General features: G+C 45.6%; 1 protein-coding gene across 1 annotated transcript in view; it reads left to right on the top strand.

Moving 5' to 3' along the window:
- The window catches only part of Polr2a (RNA polymerase II subunit A), a 25,121-nt gene extending 3,995 nt beyond the window's left edge, over nucleotides 1–21,126 (top strand). Inside the window, exons 2-29 of the mRNA XM_028780087.1 lie at nucleotides 5,775–5,907; nucleotides 6,202–6,338; nucleotides 6,440–6,613; nucleotides 6,751–7,032; nucleotides 7,520–7,681; nucleotides 7,806–8,026; nucleotides 8,249–8,381; nucleotides 8,944–9,068; nucleotides 9,182–9,392; nucleotides 9,766–9,975; nucleotides 10,055–10,223; nucleotides 10,365–10,459; nucleotides 10,592–10,795; nucleotides 11,256–11,478; nucleotides 11,619–11,802; nucleotides 12,164–12,335; nucleotides 12,429–12,534; nucleotides 12,989–13,194; nucleotides 14,554–14,778; nucleotides 14,896–15,142; nucleotides 15,571–15,671; nucleotides 17,624–17,728; nucleotides 17,817–17,999; nucleotides 18,146–18,349; nucleotides 18,829–19,015; nucleotides 19,113–19,226; nucleotides 19,321–19,470; nucleotides 19,557–21,126. Of these exons, the coding sequence (XP_028635920.1) occupies nucleotides 5,775–5,907; nucleotides 6,202–6,338; nucleotides 6,440–6,613; nucleotides 6,751–7,032; nucleotides 7,520–7,681; nucleotides 7,806–8,026; nucleotides 8,249–8,381; nucleotides 8,944–9,068; nucleotides 9,182–9,392; nucleotides 9,766–9,975; nucleotides 10,055–10,223; nucleotides 10,365–10,459; nucleotides 10,592–10,795; nucleotides 11,256–11,478; nucleotides 11,619–11,802; nucleotides 12,164–12,335; nucleotides 12,429–12,534; nucleotides 12,989–13,194; nucleotides 14,554–14,778; nucleotides 14,896–15,142; nucleotides 15,571–15,671; nucleotides 17,624–17,728; nucleotides 17,817–17,999; nucleotides 18,146–18,349; nucleotides 18,829–19,015; nucleotides 19,113–19,226; nucleotides 19,321–19,470; nucleotides 19,557–20,713 (5,820 nt within the window). The 3' untranslated portion in view covers nucleotides 20,714–21,126. The remainder of the gene's footprint in view (nucleotides 1–5,774; nucleotides 5,908–6,201; nucleotides 6,339–6,439; nucleotides 6,614–6,750; nucleotides 7,033–7,519; nucleotides 7,682–7,805; nucleotides 8,027–8,248; nucleotides 8,382–8,943; nucleotides 9,069–9,181; nucleotides 9,393–9,765; nucleotides 9,976–10,054; nucleotides 10,224–10,364; nucleotides 10,460–10,591; nucleotides 10,796–11,255; nucleotides 11,479–11,618; nucleotides 11,803–12,163; nucleotides 12,336–12,428; nucleotides 12,535–12,988; nucleotides 13,195–14,553; nucleotides 14,779–14,895; nucleotides 15,143–15,570; nucleotides 15,672–17,623; nucleotides 17,729–17,816; nucleotides 18,000–18,145; nucleotides 18,350–18,828; nucleotides 19,016–19,112; nucleotides 19,227–19,320; nucleotides 19,471–19,556) is intronic.
- Nucleotides 21,127–22,237: the final 1,111 nt, after the last annotated feature.

Here is a 22,237-nt window from a genome sequence, read left to right as displayed (position 1 = left end):
TTTCTTTCTTTCTTTCTTTCTTTCTTTCTTTCTTTCTTTCTTTCTTTCTTTCTTTCTTTTTTGTAGTTTTATTTAAGTGTGTGTGGGAAAGGGTGGAGGTATCCCCTGGAGCTGTAGTCAAGTTGTTTAGTGAAAAACAAAAAGTAAAATACGTGGGTGTTTTGTCATTGTTTGGTTTTGGGGGGGTTGGTTTAGTTTGGTTTGAGTTTTTTTGAGATAAGGGTTTTCTTTGTGGCCCTGGCTGTCGTGGAACTTGCTTTGTAGACCAGGCTGGCCTTTCACTCAGAAATGCAGAGATTTACCTGCTGAGATTAAAGGACTTTGTCACCACACCCAGATCTGTGATAAGTGTTCTTAAGCACTGAGTCAGCTCTCTAGCTTTTTTGGTTTTTGAGACAGTGTGTGTATCTGAGTTCTGGGCTTATAGGCAGATGCCACTGTACCTGGATCACAAAGCTGCAATTTTAGCAATTGCTAAGGACTTGTAGATTTGGAGCATGAAATAAGGGTGCTGTTAGCCAAGGATTGAGAAGCTGGACAGTACATAACAGTTTTAAGTAAGAAATGGTTATTTGGGTGAAAATAAAACTATTATTATTTCATTGAGTCAAGATGCCCATGTAGTCCCAGGTTCACCTTGCATCCTCATTCCTCCTTCTGAGGTGACAGGCACATGTCACCATATTTAGCTTTATTTTAATAAATTAAAACATTCTTCAGCTTACGTGTTTTTTTTTTTTTCCAAGAGGCTACTGGTTGCTAAGACAAGTATTTTTAAGTTTGGGTTTTCTTACTTAATGGATGGAACTTTTTCATAGTGTTGTGAACAGATAAGAGAAAAAGTTACGGGCTGGTGAGATGGCTCAGCAGTTAAGAGCACTTGACTGGTCTTCCAAAGGTCATGAGTTCAAATCCCAGCAACCACATGGTGGCTCACAACCATCCGTAATGAGATCTGATGCCCTCTTATGGGGTGTCTGAAGACAGCTACAGTGTATTTACATAAAAAAATAAATTAATTAAAAAAAAAGAGAGAAAAAGTTACTTAACAATATGCAAAATGAGGTGGTTTTTTGTTTGTTTGTTTGTTTTGTTTTTGAGACTTGGTCTCACTATGTAGTTCTGGCTAATCCAGAATACATTACATAACACAGGCTTGCCTCAAACTTGGGCTCTTTTTGGCTGAGTGCTAGGATAATAAGCATGGGCCATTATGCCTACCTTTTACCCCTTTTTAAAAGAACCAGTTGTATGCTTAAACATACGACCTGAGTTTCAGTTCCTAATAGCCATGTAAAAAAACAGGTGTAGAAGTGTGCTCCCATAATCCCAGCAGAGAAATAGACAGGAAGATCTCTGGGGCTTGCTGGATAGTTAGTATAGCCACATTGGTGATCTCCAGGTTTAGTGTGAGAGCTTGTTTTTGAGGGAATTACATAGTTTTAGTTTGAGTAGGAAGATGGGTAGTAAGGGGCTTTCTGTGAGATGTTCAAGTCTTGGGGTAGAAATGGAATCACAGAGGACTCTTTGAATTGGCAAAATGTCTGCTGCCAGGACTAGAGAGATGGCTCAGTGGTTAAGAGCATATGCTGGCCTTGCAGAGGGCCTGAGTTTCTTCTCAGAACCCACATTAGTGATTCACACTACCTATAACTCTAGCTCCAAGGGGATCTGATGCCTCTGACTCGAGAATACCTGCATTCATAGACACATACCCACACACAGGACATGCATACTCATAACATAAAATTAAATTTAAAAAAGAATGTATGTTGCCATGGGGCTAAAGAGATGGCTCAGTGGTAAAGAGCACTAGCTGCTGGACTTTGGCTTCTCCCAGCACCTACATGGCAGTTTACAACTCCCTAACTCCAGTTCTAGGGAGTCCAGTGCCCTTTTCTGGCCTTCTGTTGTACCAGGCATATATGCAGTAGAACACTCAAACACATGAAAATAGATTAAAAAAAAAAGTCTGCCAGATGTGGCTGCAGTGCTTGTAAGTACAAGGCTGTCCTGATCTATACTGCTAGTTCCTAAATATTTAGGGCTACACAATGAGACTCTTTAAAAAGAAAAAAAAAAAAGCTGGGCAGTGGTGGCACATGCCTTTAAATTAATCTCAGCACTTGGGAGGCAGAGGCAGGCGGATTTCTGAGTTCGAGGCCAGCCTGATCTACCGAGTGAGTTCCAGGACAGCGAGGGTTACACAGAGAAACCCTGTCTCGAAAAACCAAAAAAAAAAAAAAAAAGAAAGGAAGGAAGGAAGAAAGAAAAGAAAAAAAATGCTGTTACAGGAAATGTTTGAGTTGGGGTGGGGAGCTAGGAAAGTTAGTATTGTGTGGTGTCTGTGTGTTTGTATGTCTGACTTGGGGAGGGGGGAACCTGACATTAGACCTTCGCACATGCTAAACACACACTGTACCACCAAACTATATATCCTCAGTCATTCCTGTGCTCTTTGAAGTGGATAGTGTGAGTTACACTAATGAATGAGATTATCTTTGTCTTAAAATTAACTTACGATCTAATAAGGATCTGGTTTCCCACAGTCCACCAGTATATATAACCATTTGCTGGTTGTGTATACTAGCCACTGAGGGTGTGTGTGTGTGTGTGTGTGTATCGTGGTCTGTACCTCAAGGATTGTAGTCAAGTGGGAATAACAGATATATAAGCAAATAGTTAAAGTTGTGCTTAGCAGAACCTTGTTAGTATGGGTAAGACTAGAGACTAAGATAGATAAGGCTATCAGTGAGCCACGACTTCTGCATCTGGCACTTCTTCCTGACTGCAGAAACTGTGTGACCAGCCACTTTACACTCTTGCCGCTGTGCCTTTGTTTTCATGATGGACAGTATGCCCTAAAAGCTTAAAAAAATAAAAATAAATAAAAAATAAATTTAAAAAGAGGACCTTTGAATTAGAAAGAACCTCTGAGCCGAGTCACAAATGAGTGAGTTTACTCAGACTGTGTGTAACAGGATAAGACCCGAGGAGTTTTGAGGTAACTCGCTGTAGTAGAAGTATGAATGTGTAGGGCGAGAGAGTGTAGCAAATAGAGCTGTAAAGTGAGTTGAAGGTAAAGGACATAAGGACAGGACCTTGTGTGGTTGGATGAAAAGGCAGATGAAAGAGAGTGGGGTATTAATGAGCTTGTAGAGCAGGCTGTTTGTTTTTTGTTATTGTTGTTATTTGTGTTTTTTTCCTGTGACCTGGGGTAACACACAAAAGAAAAGCCAGCCTGTGACACGCGCACACACACACCAAGAATGTCCTGTAGGCATTAAGAACCAGTGTTTGGTTAAGGGTTAAAGTAGTGAATAATCCCAACTACTATCTGTTAACTCTGGTGGAGCAGTCCTTCCATGTATGCATTCATGCTTGCTGCAAGGAGAGCCTCTGGGCTAGTCTCAGGATGCTTGGAAGTAGAATTAGTCAGTTAGAAGGGTGAGGCTTGGTGAGTATTGACTGAGCAGAGAGAGGTGGAATTTTTTAGTGTACTTCCTTAGGCTCCTATGTACTGTGTATACTAGTGGCCAGATTTCTGTCTGCTTCTGTGTTTTTGCATTTCATAGTGAGCAAAGCCTCTACATGTAACATAGAGAAGCTGGTGAGGGTCCAGCCTAGTAATTTAGTCCCACTCCAGGCCTGTCTCCTGAGTCATATCATCATGATTGAATTTATGTACCTATTTGTGTGGTGTTGAGGCAAGTATTGTTTTGTTGAGACACAACTAGCCATGAAGCTCTAACTGACACAGAACTCAAAAAGTTCTGCCTGACTCTGCCTCCTAAGTACTGGAAATAATGGTATGTGCCACCAGATGCAACCAGTTTTGGGTTTTTAGAACCTCTTCAGCCTGTCCCTCTAGACTTTTGGTTTCTGCCCAAGAGTAACTGATCAGATCCTTCAGATCTTTGTTATAGGATTGCTGGTTTGACACGGGAGAGAAACTTTCTTTCCTTAGTTCTTTCCTTAGTGCCAGGTCTTAGGCAGTGTGGTTTAGTATTAACAGACGGCTGTTGAGAAAGAACTTGCCATTTATCTGGCAGGCATGCAAATGGGATCCAGGGTCCTCAACTTGTTTGAGGTCATAGGTTACATAGGGAGTCTAGGGCCAGCCTGGGCTACAGGAGATCATGTCTTAAAAATAAATGAATGAGGGCTGGAGAGATGGCTCAGAAGTTAAGAGCACTGACTGTTCTTCCAGAGGTTCTGAGTTCAATTCCCAGCAACCACATGGTAGCTCACAACCATCTGTAATGGGATCTGATGCTCTCTTCTGGTGTGTCTGAAGACAGCTACAGTGTACCTATATAAATAAAGTCTTAAAAAAATAAAAAATAAATTAATGAGCTGGTCATGATGGTGCATGCCGTTAATTATCCCAGTACTCTGGAGGCAGAGGATGGTAGATCTCTGAGTTTAAGGGGGAGCCAGGGCTACTTAGTGAGGTTCTATCTCAAAATAATAATAATAATAATAATAATAATAATAATAATATCATTGTTTCTGCTATAGTATAGGAGAGTAGAATGACACTATGTTTAGGACTAGAGAGTGTTGGGTTCTGTTTCTGTTGACTACTTGAGACTGAAGGCTTGGGTAAATAACTTCATGAGATATCAAGTTTTTAGTATCAAAGAGGTAAGGATTCATTCCTAGGTCAGTGGTTAGGATTAGAGGAACAAAATTTTGTCCATATCTCAGAGTTAACACTCAATGAAGCCTTTATTAACTTCTTTGAGCTTTATACCTCTAGATTTTTGGTGGCGCAAAACCTGACTAATTTGAAAGTCAGCCTTTCATTGTATTTGAGAAGATAGTCAAGATTGCCTTGACCACCACCTTAGCATGCTTGAGGCCCTGGGTTTGACCCCAGGTCTACATCCTCCTCCCCTGTATATTCAGATGAACAGAAAGACCTTATCTTCTGAGCTCCTCTAGTTCTCTTCACTGAATCAACCCATTGAGTCCTGGCTCCATCTTTCTTGGGACATCAGCTAGTCATTTCTGCTCTGCCAGCCTGTGCCCTCGCTTACAAAAGTTTCAGGTGGATATCAAAGAGTTCAGGCAGTTTAGGCCCTAAGAAGAAGGAGTAAGTGGCAAAGATAGGGGTTAAGAGAGGAGACTACGTCTCCAAGTGCCTGTTTCTTTTCAGGAGCTGAAGTTAAGAGTCAGTAGAAAAGTCTTTCAGCCACATTGCAGGTACGGAGAGATTCTCTGGGGACTCTGATAGTCATTGGCCTGATTTCAGCTTGGGAGAAGAAAAAAATAGTATTTTGGTTTTGAGTCTACATTCAACCTCTTCCATCTCTTTTTTATGTTAAATCTTACTGGTGTCATAGTGATATGTAATTTAACCCAGACAGATATTTGGGATTCTAGTACTAGCTAGAGGAAAGGTGGTGCTTGTGCAACCTTAGCTTTTGAAAGAAAGAAGCAGGAGGATTTTGAGTTTGAAGCTAGCATGAACTACATAGCAAGACTTGTCTCCACACTAAAGGTAGATATAGAGCCAAGACTCATATTCTGTTGGAATACATGTCAACTCACCCTCTGCCCCTCATGTATACATAGTGGCTGGCTGAAACATAAATTTATTGAGATGTGCTACTCAAGTTTAGTATTCTAGAGTTTTAACTATGCTAACATTCCCATTTTGTACCTGGTTAAACAACTGGTTTGAAATTTTCTTAGGCCTTATTACAGAACTCTTCAGCTCTGCACACTATGAATCCTACTTAGTTGATGCTGGCTTTTCTTTTCTGCAGAAGCGGATGTCTGTGACAGAGGGTGGTATCAAATACCCAGAAACAACAGAGGGAGGTCGCCCCAAGCTTGGGGGACTAATGGATCCACGGCAGGGGGTGATTGAGCGGACTGGCCGCTGCCAAACATGTGCAGGTAAGTACTGGGGTTAGAGGACTCTAAGGGCATAGTTGTAGGTCCTTAAAGTCAGGAATGGATGGATACCTAAAAACCTAGTGTCTTAGCCTAGCATTGGTGGTTTATGCCTTTGATCCTAGCACTTGGAGGCAAAGGGAGGCGAATTTCTGAGTTGTAAGCCAGCCTGGTTACAGACAAATTTCCAAGACAGCCAGAACTAACTACACAGAAACCCTGTCCCAGAAACAAAGAACTCTAGTCTTTAAAGTCAGTAGGAACTTTGAAGACAGTGTCTGCTATGTCTTTCCATAGGAAACATGACTGAGTGTCCTGGCCACTTTGGCCACATCGAACTGGCCAAGCCTGTGTTTCATGTGGGCTTCCTGGTGAAGACAATGAAGGTTTTGCGCTGTGTCTGCTTCTTCTGCTCCAAACTGCTTGTAGATTCTGTGAGTAGGGCATTGGTCCCTAGTCTGTCTGGGAGGGTGGTTGCTAGCTGGGGCAGGATGAGGAAACAGCTCCAATTGACCCTGCTCTGTTTTTCCCCCAGAACAACCCGAAGATTAAGGACATCTTGGCCAAATCTAAGGGGCAGCCCAAGAAACGGCTTACGCATGTCTATGACCTTTGCAAGGGCAAAAACATCTGTGAAGGTGGAGAAGAGATGGACAACAAGTTTGGTGTGGAGCAGCCTGAGGGCGATGAGGATCTGACCAAAGAGAAGGTGACAGGAACTTGCTAATGCTATGGGAAAGTGGCTGGAGAAAATCTTGTGAAATCACACACAGCTGTGGACTATATTGCCTGGTGTGGCAGGAATGGCCTTGTGCTAGCTTCTAATGGTTCTTCTCTCCTTGGAAGGGCCATGGTGGCTGTGGGCGGTATCAGCCCCGGATCCGGCGCTCTGGCCTAGAGTTGTATGCTGAATGGAAGCATGTTAATGAGGACTCTCAGGAGAAGAAGATCTTGCTGAGTCCAGAACGAGTGCATGAAATCTTCAAACGCATCTCAGATGAGGAGTGTTTTGTGCTGGGCATGGAGCCTCGTTATGCCCGGCCTGAGTGGATGATTGTCACAGTGTTGCCTGTGCCTCCTCTCTCTGTGCGACCCGCTGTGGTGATGCAGGGTTCTGCTCGAAACCAGGTAAGCTGCACTAAGAATCTTCGCTAGGTATCTGGGGAAGGAGCATGTGATTAGGGGATACTTTTTTCTTTTCTTTTTTTTTTTTTTTTTTTTTTTTTTGGTTTGGTTTGGTTTTTCGAGACAGGGTTTCTCTGTGTAGCCCTGGCTGTCCTGGAACTCACTCTGTAGACCAGGCTAGCCTCGAACTCTCGAACTCAGAAATCTGCCTGCCTCTGCCTCCCAAGTGCTGGGATTAAAGGCGTGCGCCACCACCGCCCGGCTAGGGGATGCTTTTAAATACACTTAGGTGTAACATGTGTAAAGGGCCAGGTGGAATACTCTGAGTTTGAAGATACTTTGCCACTTGATAGTGTGTAACCTTTAAAGATACCCTGAACATGGTTTCCCAGGGTGAGATGAAAAGGGAGTTTGACTGTATACTTGATACATGTGTGCTTGAACACTCTAGTCAGTGGTGGTCTGACTATGATGCTGACTTTTATTTCAGGATGATCTGACTCACAAACTGGCTGACATTGTGAAGATCAACAATCAGCTGCGGCGGAACGAGCAGAATGGTGCAGCTGCCCATGTCATCGCAGAAGATGTGAAACTTCTCCAGTTCCATGTGGCCACCATGGTGGACAATGAACTGCCCGGCTTACCCCGTGTGCGTCTGCACACTCCTGCCCTTATGGATTGGAGCCAGGGTGGGGGCCAGCATGAGGCAGCAGAACTCTGGAGGAGAGCCCAGTGCTGACTACCTGGGTGCCCCTTCCTATGTTTTCTTACAGGCCATGCAGAAATCTGGCCGTCCCCTCAAGTCCCTGAAGCAACGGTTGAAGGGCAAGGAAGGACGGGTTCGAGGGAATCTGATGGGCAAGCGAGTGGACTTCTCAGCCCGCACTGTCATCACCCCTGACCCTAACCTGTCCATTGACCAAGTTGGTGTACCCCGCTCCATTGCTGCCAACATGACCTTTGCAGAGATTGTCACACCCTTCAACATTGACAGGTGTGCTTTAATCTGTAAACCTTGTCCATAGTGGCCAACGTAGTCGGTGGGGCACATGTTCTCAGACGTGTGCCTTCCTCATCTGGAAGAGAGAACTTGGAATGAAGCAGGAAGACACTGAAGTTAATAAGTTTGGCATCCTCTTGGGGGGTTTGGGATGAAGGTGGGAATGGGTGGGTTTTTGAGAGTATTTTGCTCATTTCATACTTCTTTCCTTCCTAGACTTCAAGAATTAGTACGCAGGGGAAACAGCCAGTATCCAGGAGCCAAGTACATCATCCGAGACAATGGTGATCGAATTGACTTACGTTTCCATCCTAAGCCCAGTGACCTTCACCTGCAGACTGGCTATAAGGCATGTAACAGGCCATGATCATTCTTAGTCACCAGAGCAGGAAGCCTCCTGGAGAATGGAGGCTGGCCGAAATTTAAGCTTGTTGAGTGGTAGGTTATTTTAGGGGCGTGGCAGTCAGAGTGTTGGGGTGTTTTGTTTGAAACAGGTTTTCATCATATACTCCAGGCTAACCTAGAAATAGTGGACTTGGAATTCATGAGCCTCTTGCCTTAGTTCCCTAGTGCTCGTGTACGCCACTCTGACAGTGGTGCCTTCTGTTTTAAAGGGTTCTGTTGAGCCGGTTGTGCTGCCAGACTCTAATGTCAAAGTGAGGTTACATCAGCCCATGTCAATATGTATGTGGCAGGGGAGAGAGCTTCATGGATGTTTGTGGTTACTACATTTTATTATCCTTAGTAACTTGATGTTGGACCAGGGCCGTGCAAAGGGGGTGTTTGAAGGTGAAATAACAGTGAAAAAGCATGGTAGTATCATCCCCAGTCTACAAGAGCCTGGGTCCACTGTCATTGCGTTCTTAGTGTGCCTCCTTCACTGAGCCCTTCTCTGTACGTCACCTCTCTAGGTGGAACGGCACATGTGTGACGGGGACATTGTTATCTTCAATCGTCAGCCAACTTTGCACAAAATGTCCATGATGGGGCATCGAGTCCGCATCCTCCCCTGGTCTACTTTTCGCTTGAATCTTAGGTTAGTTCTCTGCCCGAGGGAATCAGGCTGAGATGGGAACAGGCCAGGCAATTTCGTTATATGTCACTGAAGACATTGTCCCAACTCTGACTTCTTTCTCTGTTTGGCTACAGTGTGACAACTCCGTACAATGCAGACTTTGATGGAGATGAGATGAATTTGCACCTCCCACAGTCTCTAGAGACACGGGCAGAGATCCAGGAGTTGGCCATGGTGCCTCGAATGATTGTCACCCCCCAGAGCAATCGACCTGTCATGGGTATTGTTCAAGACACACTCACGGCAGTACGCAAATTCACTAAGAGAGATGTCTTCCTGGAGCGGGTATGTGATCCAAATGGAAACTGGTCTTGGGTGGTGGGCAAAAATCTGAGTATAAAAGAGCCAGGGAAAGAGAGCTACAGAGTTTTTTCTTTAATTTCATGTATTATCTGTAAAATAAAGAAGAGAAAGTATGTCCTTGTTAAATTTTTATTTTATCACTTGTATAATTTTTATTCTCTTAATATTAAAATAAAAATAAGATCTTACTATTACATTATTTTGTATTTAACTAAAAATTTGAAAGACACTTCTAGCATCCTTTTGCTTCCAAATTCTGGCTTACTTTGTTAGGCAGGGCAGTCTTCCAAATATTTCTAAGATAATGAAACTCTTCCTCCCCCTTTACTCTCTATTCTTGCTGTTTACCTCTCAGGGTGAAGTGATGAACCTCTTAATGTTCCTGTCCACGTGGGATGGGAAGGTCCCACAGCCAGCTATCCTCAAGCCCCGGCCCCTGTGGACAGGCAAGCAGATCTTCTCCCTCATCATACCTGGTCACATCAATTGTATCCGTACCCACAGCACCCATCCTGATGATGAAGACAGTGGCCCTTACAAGCACATCTCTCCTGGGGACACCAAAGTAAGGCCTGGCTTTTGGGTATATACAGGATTTGAACATGGGAATGTGAACAGAAATCTGAGTGAGTGTTTGTCCACAGGTGGTAGTGGAGAATGGGGAGCTTATCATGGGCATCCTTTGTAAGAAGTCCCTGGGCACCTCAGCAGGCTCTCTGGTCCACATCTCCTACCTAGAGATGGGTCATGACATCACCCGCCTCTTCTACTCCAACATTCAGACTGTCATTAACAACTGGCTTCTCATCGAGGGTCAGTATAGCAAGTGCTTCCAAATCATATCTGAATCTTCTTTTCCTTACTGACTATTTATCCTTTATTTGTTCACATTGTCCTCCTAGATTGCCTAGGAGTCAAAATGAGTGTTGCTAATGTTTTTTTGTTTCTCCCTAGGTCATACTATTGGCATTGGGGACTCCATTGCAGATTCCAAGACTTACCAGGACATTCAGAACACTATTAAGAAAGCTAAACAGGATGTAATAGAGGTGAGGGAAGGCTGGGCAGAGAAGACAGTCTTAGGGATTTGAACTTAACTCTGCAAGAGCAAAATAGATATAAGGGTTTAGAGAGAAAGGGCGAATAGTGACTCACATGTGTCAATGAAAATCTGTCTCCAGGTCATTGAGAAGGCTCATAACAATGAGCTAGAACCCACCCCAGGAAACACATTGCGTCAGACATTTGAGAATCAAGTGAATCGTATTCTCAATGATGCTCGAGACAAAACTGGCTCCTCTGCACAGAAATCCCTCTCTGAGTATAACAACTTCAAGTCTATGGTGGTGTCTGGAGCTAAAGGTTCCAAGATCAACATCTCCCAGGTAAGGACCTTCATTTTTCCAGATGTGTGGCCTACACCAGAGTCTGGAAGAAGAAGGATGTGTACATGTTTTGGTGTAAGGAAAGATGGGAAATACAGTAGGCAGTTGCACCACTGCTGCAATGTCGGGGCTTGAACCAAGATCCACTCACGTGTGAAAGGCCTTTTTTTTTTTTTAATGAGTTTTCAAAGTGGGAGTTGGTGGGTGGGTGAGGGAGCACCCTCATAGAAGTGGGAGCGGGGGTGGAATGGGGGTTTCCAGAGGGGGAAACCATGAAAGGAGATAACATTTGAAATGTAAATAAAAACCATGGTTTTGTTGTGTAGCCCAGGTTGAGTGTGAACTTAGTATCTTTCTGCCTCCTCTTTCCAACTTTAGGTTTTAGGCATGCACTACTATTTCTGCCATAAATTCATACTTTTAATGCAAGGAAAAATTATATGCACCCCCCCCCCCCCAGGTCATTGCTGTTGTCGGGCAGCAGAACGTGGAGGGCAAGCGGATCCCATTTGGATTTAAGCATCGGACTCTGCCTCACTTTATCAAGGATGATTATGGACCTGAGAGCCGAGGCTTTGTAGAAAATTCCTACTTGGCTGGTCTGACGCCCACTGAGTTCTTCTTCCATGCCATGGGAGGACGAGAAGGTCTCATTGACACAGCTGTTAAGACTGCGGAGACTGGTGAGGCCTTTTCTGAGCTCTTGTGGAGGTGGGAGTGGGGATTCTCGGTCTAAAGGTTCCCCAGGGTGAATTTTGGTCTCTGCATCTTTGAGTTTTGTCATGCTTTTGCCTCAGATCTTTGAATTAACTCCCTTTTCCAGGGTATATTCAGCGAAGGCTGATAAAATCCATGGAGTCAGTGATGGTGAAATACGATGCAACTGTGAGGAACTCTATCAACCAGGTGGTACAGCTGCGCTATGGAGAGGACGGCCTGGCAGGCGAGAGCGTTGAGTTCCAGAATCTGGCTACACTTAAACCTTCTAATAAAGCTTTTGAGAAGAAGTAAGAAAACAGGAAAACAAGTGATTCACGCCTCTGGGTCCTACTGCCGTGCCTGAGTTATAGTATTCCCTTTAGAAAAACGACCTCATACATTTTGCAGCAGGCTTTACTTTTAGCACCAACATTTCTCCACCCATTTGAAATAGATGCTGCATGGGAAGAGAGTAGATGTAGAGGCAGATTTGAAATCTGTCCCTATGGTAGTAAAAAAAGAACAGAGGACCTAGGTACAAGCCTAGGTCCCATTAGCTGTCCCTGTTCCTAGTGGTCTGTTCACATTTGGAAACCTCACAGTGTTCCTTAGTGGGGTGGAAACACAGAGCCCATTTGTCCTCCGATTTCACCCCCTTGTCACCTCTAGGTTTCGTTTTGACTATACAAATGAGAGGGCCCTGCGGCGCACTCTTCAGGAAGATCTTGTAAAGGATGTGCTGAGCAATGCCCACATACAGAATGAGCTGGAACGGGAATTTGAACGGATGCGTGAAGATCGGGAAGTACTCAGGGTCATCTTCCCAACTGGTGATAGCAAGGTACGTAGAAATGAGAAGTGCTAGACTAGAGGGGTCCTGCTGTTGAACTGTCATTCTAATGGATAGTCCTCCCATTAATCCCTCCTCCCTCAGGTGGTCCTCCCTTGTAACCTTCTGCGGATGATCTGGAATGCTCAGAAAATCTTCCACATCAATCCTCGCCTTCCCTCTGACCTGCACCCCATCAAAGTGGTAGAGGGTAAGCAAATAGAAAAAAAAAAAGAAATAAAAAATGAAAGGACACAACCACCTAGGTATGATGGAGGAGAACATTTATTATAGATAAAGGGAGAGTATAGCCAGAGGCAGACACATCTGGGCAAGTACAGTGTTCATGACCCTGAGCCATGTAAGAGGAAAGAGAGGGGAACCAGTTAGCGGCCAACAGGCCAACAGTACCAAAGGGGTGGTAACGAAAATGTCTGGATTATATAGGGAAGAGCCTCCACTGAAAGGGTATGCCAACCATACTTGTAACAGGTATGGACTGGGGGATGCTGGGAGAACCTGGAGGCCAGATCTGCTTCGATATGTTAAGTAGGCAGCTCAGCCTTTGTAAGTAGTGCCTGCTTGGCTGTCTGTGGACTAGACTGGAGGATTAGACTCTGCTATGGCTTGGTCTGACCATCTCTGTGCCTCCCCATGGGCCCCAGGAGTCAAGGAATTGAGCAAGAAGTTGGTAATTGTGAATGGAGACGACCCACTAAGTCGGCAGGCACAGGAGAATGCCACACTGCTCTTCAACATCCACCTAAGGTCCACACTCTGCTCTCGCCGTATGGCTGAGGAGTTTCGGCTAAGTGGAGAGGCCTTTGACTGGCTGCTTGGGGAGATAGAGTCCAAGTTCAACCAAGCCATTGTGAGTATTGCACTTGCCCTTAGCCTTGATTTTATTTGTTTTGTTTTGTTTATTGGCTTCTTTGATCACTAGGAGTAGCCCATTTCTCTCCACATTCCTTGATATGTTAACTAGACACTTCAGCCTTTTGTCCCATGTTTGAGACTTAACAACAAGTAGTACCTGCTTTGCTGACTCCAGACTAGACTCAGGACAATGGGGCTGCTATGTATAGCAATGGTATTGTATCGTAGCAATATTAAAAATGAGGGGTTGCCAGGCTGTGGTGGCTCACGCCTTTAATCCCAGCACTTGGGAGGCAGAGACAGGCGGATTTCTGAGTTCGAGGCCAGCCTGGTCTACAGAGTGAGTTCCAGAACAGCCAGGACTACACAGAGAAACCCTGTCTCGAAAAACCAAAAAAAAAAAAAAAACAAAGTGATCCTGGTGCAGTGCTGATTGAGGAAGTGAGTGCTGTGACTGGGGCATGATTGGGGTCTTCTATTTTCTTAGAATGTCTACTGTATGTCTAATTCAAGCAAAAGTAGAAGATAAAAGAGGTAGAAAAGACTGTAGGTGCTGGAACATGTTTTCACTGTGACCCCAGGGATCTGTTGCCTTCTTCCACCCTGTGCATGCCAGCCCCATATATATTATGCATGTAAATACATGCAGGCAAAGATTTATTAAAACTTTTAAAATTTAACTGGAAAGGCAAGCCCCATGTTTGGATTAGAAAACTCAAATGTTGTTAAATGTGGCTAATCTCCCTCAAAGTGATCTCTAGATTAGCACAGCCGGTATGATAGTTCAATAGGTAAAGGTGCTTATTACCAAGAAACCCCATTTCTGTCTCCAGAACCCCCATGATGGAAGGAGAGCACTGCCATGGCATACATGTGCCCACACATGAACACTTATAGACATCATGGAGAATGTAAATGTGGGCTGGAGAGATGGCTCTGTGGTTTAGAACACTGGCTACTTTTCCAAAGGACCAGAGTTCAATTCCTTGTACTTACATGGTATTCAGAATTGTAATTCCAGTCACAGGATCTGACACCTTCTGACCTCCGTGGCCAGCATATTCATGCTGCACAGCATACATACAGGCAAAACATCCATACACATAAAATAAAACTTTTTTTTAGGGACAAAAAGTGGATTTAGTATGTTATGGTGTCTTTTCTGGGTATGCAGCATATCACAAAGTGATGCAGAGTAATAGGTTAAAAACTGAAGCCCTTATAAAGGAAATAATGTTCTTTTCTTTGCTGCACTCATCTTCCCCAAATCTCTTCATAATTAACAGATAGACTCACCCTAACTTCATTCCACGACTTGCAAGATAGGCTTTGTCTAATGCCAGTTTTCCCATAGGCCCATCCTGGAGAAATGGTGGGAGCGCTAGCTGCTCAGTCTCTTGGAGAGCCTGCCACTCAGATGACCCTGAACACCTTCCACTATGCTGGTGTGTCTGCCAAGAATGTGACGCTGGGTGTGCCTCGACTTAAGGAGCTTATCAACATTTCCAAGAAGCCAAAGACCCCTTCACTCACTGTCTTCCTGTTAGGTCAATCTGCACGAGATGCTGAAAGGGCCAAGGTAAAAATCGGGATAGTGGACTGCCTATCAAGAACAGAGACGAAAACCCTGAGGATTTCACTAGGCCAAAAGCCCACTGACCCCGGTACCATGTCATGAGTCCCTGTCTCTTCCTAGGACATTCTTTGCCGCTTGGAACACACAACATTAAGAAAGGTGACTGCCAATACAGCCATCTACTATGACCCCAACCCCCAGAGCACAGTAGTGGCAGAAGACCAGGAGTGGGTGAATGTGTACTATGAGATGCCTGACTTTGATGTGGCCCGAATATCCCCCTGGCTGCTGCGTGTGGAGCTGGACCGAAAGCACATGACTGACCGGAAGCTTACCATGGAACAGATTGCTGAAAAAATCAATGCAGGTACGGCTGAGTAGACAGCCCACATGGATGTCCCACCTAGGTTTCTACTTCTTTCATGGTCACTTTACTGGAGTTTTTAACGTCATCTGTAAACACCTCTGCTTTCCAACAGGTCTTTTTCAGAATCATGAAACCTTTCAGGTCCTCTCTGTCCTTCCTTTCTTCCTTCCCTCCCCAGCGTGTTTTGGGTTTGGTTTGGGTGTGTGCATGTATACATGCACTTTCACATCTGGAGGCCAAGTGTTGACATTGGATGTGTTTTCCTCTTTGACACTCTGGCTGCTAGAACCCACTCTGTTCTCTGGGCTGGATGACCAGTGAGTCTCTAGGATCCATTCACCTGTCTCTTGTGTCCTCATGCCCAACACTGAAGTTATGGACAGTCTATTAAATGTGCTCTTTCTCATGGGCATTACTGTTCCTACCAGGTTTTGGCGATGATTTGAATTGTATCTTCAATGATGATAATGCAGAGAAGTTGGTCCTTCGTATCCGCATTATGAACAGTGATGAAAACAAGATGCAAGAGGTAAATGGAGACCCAGGGAAATAAGATAGAATCGGGTGTAGAGCCAGGCAGTGGTGGTGCACGCCTTTAATCCCAGCACTTGGGAGGCAGAGGCAGGCGGATTTCTGAGTTCGAGGCCACCCTGGTCTACAGAGTGAGTTCCAGGACAGCCAGGGCTACACAGAGAAACCCTGTCTCAAAAAAAAAAAAAAAAAAAAGGAGAAGGTGGCGCACGCCTTTAATCCCAGCAAGAGAATCGGGTGTAGTGCTGTAATTACAAGTGTGTGCCATCTGCAGTTGGATGGTTCTGATCTTAGCTATTTAAGTCAAGAAGGTGGGAGAACAGAAAGAATTACTTTAGAGAGAGTTGCGGCTGGGTAGGTAAAGGAGGAAAAGTCCAAATTATAAGTAAAAAGTCTTTGAAACAATAAGTGGGCATGCCTGTATCTCAGCATTTGGGAGGGTCAAAAAATTACAATAAGTCCACTTAATTAGAACAATCAAGTTTTAATATTGGCCTGATATTTATTTGTATAAGTACAGCAAGAGTTTTAGGTTTTGTTTTGTTTGGCAGTACTCAGGAGACAGAGGCAGTTGGATCTGTTGAGTTCCAGGCCAACCAGAATTGATCCATTTTGCCCTTGGAGGTCTGAAGAGGCTGTTTATCACCTGACACTGGAGTTACAGATGATTGTGAGCCACCATGTAGGTGCTGGGAACTAAACCCAAATCCTCTGAAAGGGCAACAAGTGTTCTTAGTCACTAAGCCACCTCTCTACCCCCTTGAGGGCTCACTCACGTTAACTCATGCTTCTGGTCTCAGCCTCTCGATCTTCTGCCGTCATCTCGAAGGCAATGGGATTGTAGGTGTGCTTTGCAGTACCTGGTGTGGAAAGAATGGTTATGAAAGTAGTAGCAGATCTTGATAGATTATACTATATTTCTACTATCTGCAAGTGGACAGTGTGGCTCTCAAAACAGACTATGTAGGCAGAAGCGCTTGCTGCCAATCCTGATAGCCTGAGTTTGAGTCCCAGGACATATATGGTTGAAAGAGAGATGAACTCTTACTGTGAGTTCTGTGACTTCCATATTTGTGTGTGTGCATGTAGGGGCTTCAGAGATGACTCCGTGGTTAAGAATCCTGGCTGTTTTTCCAGAGGATTCAAGTTAGGTAATTCCCAGTACGCTGGTACTGGTTTACAGAGAGACTCTGATACCCTCTTCTGGTCTCTCTTGGGCACTGCATACATGTGGTGTATAGTTATACATGCAGACAACACACTCATATACAAATAAAACTCTTCTTTTAAAAAAAAAAAGTCAACTTTTAATCCAAGCACAATTAGTTTAATTAAAAATAATACTTCTTAAAAGTGGAAAATGCATCTTGGTTGTAGGGTGTAGTAGTGCCTCTTCTGTTGTGTGTACACCTCTAATTGCAGGGCTTGAGATAGGGTGCAGGAGAACCAGTTTATCCTCAGCTACATGAGATCCTGTTGGAAAACAAATCCTTAAAAAGAGGAAAGCTAGGGACTGAAGAGGTGGCTCAGCAGCTAAAAAGACTCAAGAAGACTTTTTTTTGTTGTTTGTTTTGGTTTTTTGAGACAGGGTTTCTCTGTGTAGCCCTGGCTGTCCTGGAACTCACACTGTAGACCAGGCTGGCCTCGAACTCAGAAATCCGCCTGCCTCTGCCTTCCAGGTGCTGGGATTAAAGGCATGTGTCACCACCGCCTAGCTTAGTAATTAAGTAATGAGTAATTCTTAGTCCTTACAGAGGACCCAGGTTTCATATTGTACACAGACATGCATGCCAACAAAACACTCATAAAGTGAAAATATATAAATCTCATAAAAACTAAGAGTCTTAGCAAAGCCAAGGAAGCAGTTCTTTTCTTGGCAGATTGTAGTTTGGGGAAGGACCAAGGAAGAGATCAAAGGTTCTGGGCTTACTGACCTCGCTTTTGTTGCAGGAGGAAGAGGTGGTGGATAAGATGGATGATGATGTTTTCCTGCGGTGCATTGAGTCCAACATGCTGACAGATATGACCCTGCAGGGTATCGAGCAGATCAGCAAGGTCAGCATCTGTTCTACTCTGAGGCCAGCTGCCAGCCTGCTTGTGCCTACCCTGCTCAACCTGACTGGAGCTTGCTTTGTCTCTCCAGGTATACATGCACTTACCTCAGACAGACAACAAGAAAAAGATCATCATCACAGAAGATGGAGAATTCAAGGCCTTGCAAGAATGGATCTTGGAGACGGATGGTGTGAGCCTTATGCGGGTTCTGAGCGAGAAGGATGTAGACCCTGTGCGCACCACGTCCAATGATATTGTGGAGATCTTCACGGTGAGCCCACAGGGGATGATGCTTGCTGTCTGGATCCATTTTTTAGTTTGGAATGGACTGCCCCCTATCCTCCCTGCTGATCTGGGTAGTGACAGGATAAGGGAGATGAATAGAGCTAACTTGGTTTGACTCTTCAACTCTGGCAGGTACTGGGCATTGAGGCTGTACGGAAGGCCCTGGAGCGAGAACTTTACCATGTCATCTCCTTTGATGGTTCTTATGTCAATTATCGGCATTTGGCTCTCCTGTGTGACACTATGACATGCCGTGGGCACTTGATGGCCATCACTCGTCATGGAGTCAACCGCCAGGACACTGGACCACTCATGAAATGCTCCTTTGAGGAAACGGTAATAACCTTCTGTGCCCCACCCCCACCCCCGGTTTTTAGAGATAGGACTTCACTGTGTAGCCTTTCCTAGCCTTAAACTCTCATTAATCCTCAGTAACCCTTGCCCTGTCACTACAGCTCTCTGAAGGCTAAGCATGAGTCATCATGCCCAGCTACTAATGACAGTTTTATTTTATTATCATTTGTGTATGTGAGAGGCAGGGTCTTATTATGTAGCCCTAGCTGGAACTCACTGTGTAAACTTGGCTGGCTTTGAACTCACAAAGATCCTTCTTTTTCTGTCTCCCAAGTACTGAGATTAGCCATGTCCCGCGCAGTAAAGGCAATTTCTGAGTAGACTGAAAGAGAGGAGCTTGTCTTGGGAGTGAATGCGCAGGCCATTGGCACTGTCCTCCACTGTTGATGGTTGGGCTGTGGTGAAGAGCAACCCATGATGGTGCTGTGGGTAGGGGATTGATGTCTCTTCTGGTTGTTCAGGTGGATGTCCTTATGGAAGCAGCTGCACATGGGGAGAGTGACCCCATGAAGGGAGTCTCTGAGAATATTATGCTGGGCCAGCTTGCTCCAGCTGGTACTGGCTGTTTTGACCTCCTGCTTGATGCTGAGAAGTGCAAATATGGCATGGAAATCCCCACCAATATCCCTGGCCTGGGGGCTGCTGGACGTGAGTCTGAGGGCTTTGGCTGTGTAGAACTAGCTGGAACTGTGGGGCATGCGTCCTGAGTGCTCTTCCTCATAAATCACTCTGGGCTTTTTTGCAGCTACTGGGATGTTCTTTGGCTCTGCACCCAGTCCGATGGGAGGAATATCTCCTGCAATGACACCCTGGAATCAGGGTGCGACTCCAGCCTATGGTGCCTGGTCCCCGAGTGTTGGTGAGTAGCCTAGTCCAGGAAGAGAAGCATGGGTATGGGGGATGGGCAAAGGGATGTGCTTGAGCTCCGGCTGATCCCACTGTTCTTTTTTCAGGGAGTGGGATGACCCCAGGAGCGGCTGGCTTCTCTCCCAGTGCCGCATCTGATGCCAGTGGCTTCAGCCCAGGTTACTCCCCTGCATGGTCTCCCACACCAGGCTCTCCAGGCTCCCCTGGACCCTCAAGCCCATACATCCCCTCACCAGGTGAGTTGCTACGCCATTTCCTCCTCCTTCCTTGTTTCTATGGGGGGGCCCTCCACAACTCTCTCCCTTTTTGTCTTTTCCTACAGGTGGTGCTATGTCTCCCAGCTACTCACCAACATCACCAGCATATGAGCCGCGCTCCCCTGGGGGTTATACACCCCAGAGCCCCTCATACTCCCCTACTTCACCTTCATACTCCCCAACCTCTCCATCTTACTCTCCAACCAGTCCCAACTACAGCCCTACCTCCCCTAGCTACTCGCCAACCTCTCCTAGCTATTCCCCAACTTCTCCATCCTACTCCCCGACCTCTCCTTCCTACTCCCCAACCTCTCCAAGCTACTCCCCGACATCACCTAGCTACTCCCCGACATCACCTAGCTATTCACCAACTTCTCCCAGCTATTCACCGACATCTCCCAGCTACTCCCCGACATCTCCCAGCTACTCACCAACTTCCCCAAGCTATTCTCCCACCTCCCCCAGTTACTCACCGACATCTCCGAGCTACTCACCAACTTCCCCAAGCTACTCACCAACTTCCCCAAGTTATTCACCCACCAGCCCTAATTATTCTCCAACTAGTCCTAACTATACCCCAACCTCACCCAGCTACAGCCCAACCTCACCCAGCTACTCACCTACTAGTCCAAACTACACACCTACCAGCCCTAACTACAGCCCAACCTCTCCAAGCTATTCCCCAACCTCACCCAGTTACTCCCCCACCTCACCGAGCTACTCCCCCTCGAGCCCACGATACACACCACAGTCTCCAACCTACACACCGAGCTCACCAAGCTACAGCCCCAGCTCGCCAAGCTACAGCCCTACTTCACCCAAGTATACCCCAACGAGTCCTTCCTACAGTCCCAGCTCACCAGAGTATACCCCAACTTCTCCTAAATACTCGCCTACAAGCCCTAAATATTCACCCACTTCTCCCAAGTATTCTCCCACCAGCCCCACTTATTCGCCCACCACCCCAAAATACTCGCCAACCTCTCCTACATACTCCCCAACATCTCCAGTCTACACCCCCACCTCTCCCAAGTATTCCCCTACTAGCCCTACCTACTCACCCACTTCTCCCAAGTACTCACCCACCAGTCCCACCTACTCACCCACCTCTCCCAAGGGTTCCACCTACTCTCCCACTTCTCCTGGCTACTCCCCCACGAGCCCCACCTACAGCCTCACCAGCCCAGCCATCAGCCCAGATGACAGCGATGAGGAGAACTGAGTGGGAGCAGGGTGCAGCAGCAGCTGGTTAGGGTCAGACAACCTCGGTGGCCTGTGTGTTGCTTCCCTCACAGGCTGTGACCCTAGCCTGGGTCCCTTGTACATAACTCCTTGTGAGGAAACCCTCTGGAAGTTCTGGATCCCATTTTTGATGGGCTTTTTGTCTTGTCTTCCACTCGTGCTGTCTCGGACTCACTGACCCAGCTGCAGGGTTTTGTTACCCTTCCAGTTTCCTGCCTGGCTCTACCATGAAGGTCTCTGCTTGCCTGTGACCTGGTTGGGCTGACAGGCATTTTACTGTCAGAAGGCTAGTCCTGCTTTGAGTCACACATCTGATCTGGAAGAACAAAGCTTAAGCTGCCTTTGTCTGTTATTTTTTGAAATTAAAATAAAGTTTACTAATTTTGACCAAAAGTCTGTACATGTACTGCTTAATTGGGGCTCAGGGAGGCAAGAATGGCCAAGCTCCTTGAGCCTTCTTGAAAAACTACAGAAGAGGCTAGTGCAGAAGCAGCAAAAATAATCTGCCTAAATCCTACCATCAGGAGCATATAGTTTGGGGGGGGGGGGGGTTGTTTAAAAGAAATGCCTGGTTGGGCAGTGGTGGCCCACACCTTTAATCCCAGCACTTGGGAGGCAGAGGCAGGCGGATTTCTGAGTTCAAGGCCAGCCTGGTCTACAGAGTGAGTTCCAGGACACCTAGGACTACACAGAGAAACCGTCTCAAAAAAAACCACCAGTGTAGTCCTGGCTATTTGGGTACACTGGCTATTTGGGAGTGTCTATATAGACCAGGTGACCTCCAACTCAGAAATGTTCTGCCTCTGCCTCACTCCTAGGATTAAAAGGTGTGTATTTTTTTCTTTAAAAAAAAAGATTTTTATATATGTGAGTATACTGTAGCTGTCTTCAGACACACCAGAAGAGGGCATCAGATCTCATTATAGATGGTTGTGAGCCACCTTGTGGCTGCTGGTAATTGAACTCAGGACCTCTGAAAGAGATGTCAGTGCTCTTAACCTCCAGCCCTTAAAGGTGTGTATAACCATACCTACCTAACTTTAAAAAAAGTTAATTTGTTTTTATGTGTATGAGAGTATCTTGTTTTGGGTTTTTTTTTTTTTTTGCATGTATAAGTGTGTACCATGTGTACCTAGTGCCCAAGGATCAGAAGAGGGCATTGGGTCTCCTGAGCTGCAGTTAAGGATAATAATGAGCCACCATGTGGGTGTCGGGAACCAAATCCGTGTTCCCTGAAAGAACAAGTGAGGTTTTTTGCTTGTTTTTAGTTTAAGACTGGGGTTTCTCAGTGTAGCCTTGGCTAGCCTCAAACTCCTCAGTGCTGGGATTAAAGCACCACCACCAGCCCAGAACAAGTGTTAGCCTAATTGCTGAGCCATCTCTCTAGCTCCCTAGTCCCTAGTCCCCATTTTGGTATTTTTATTCTACACATAGAAAATACCTGCCTCTATCTCTGAGAATGGTATTATAGACACATGCCACCACACTTAGCCTTATAACTTCA

Source organism: Grammomys surdaster, unplaced genomic scaffold, assembly GCF_004785775.1.
Source record: "Grammomys surdaster isolate TR1022 unplaced genomic scaffold, NIH_TR_1.0 364, whole genome shotgun sequence".
NCBI classification, from domain to species: domain Eukaryota; kingdom Metazoa; phylum Chordata; class Mammalia; order Rodentia; family Muridae; genus Grammomys; species Grammomys surdaster.
This window is presented reverse-complemented; position numbering and strand designations above follow the sequence as displayed.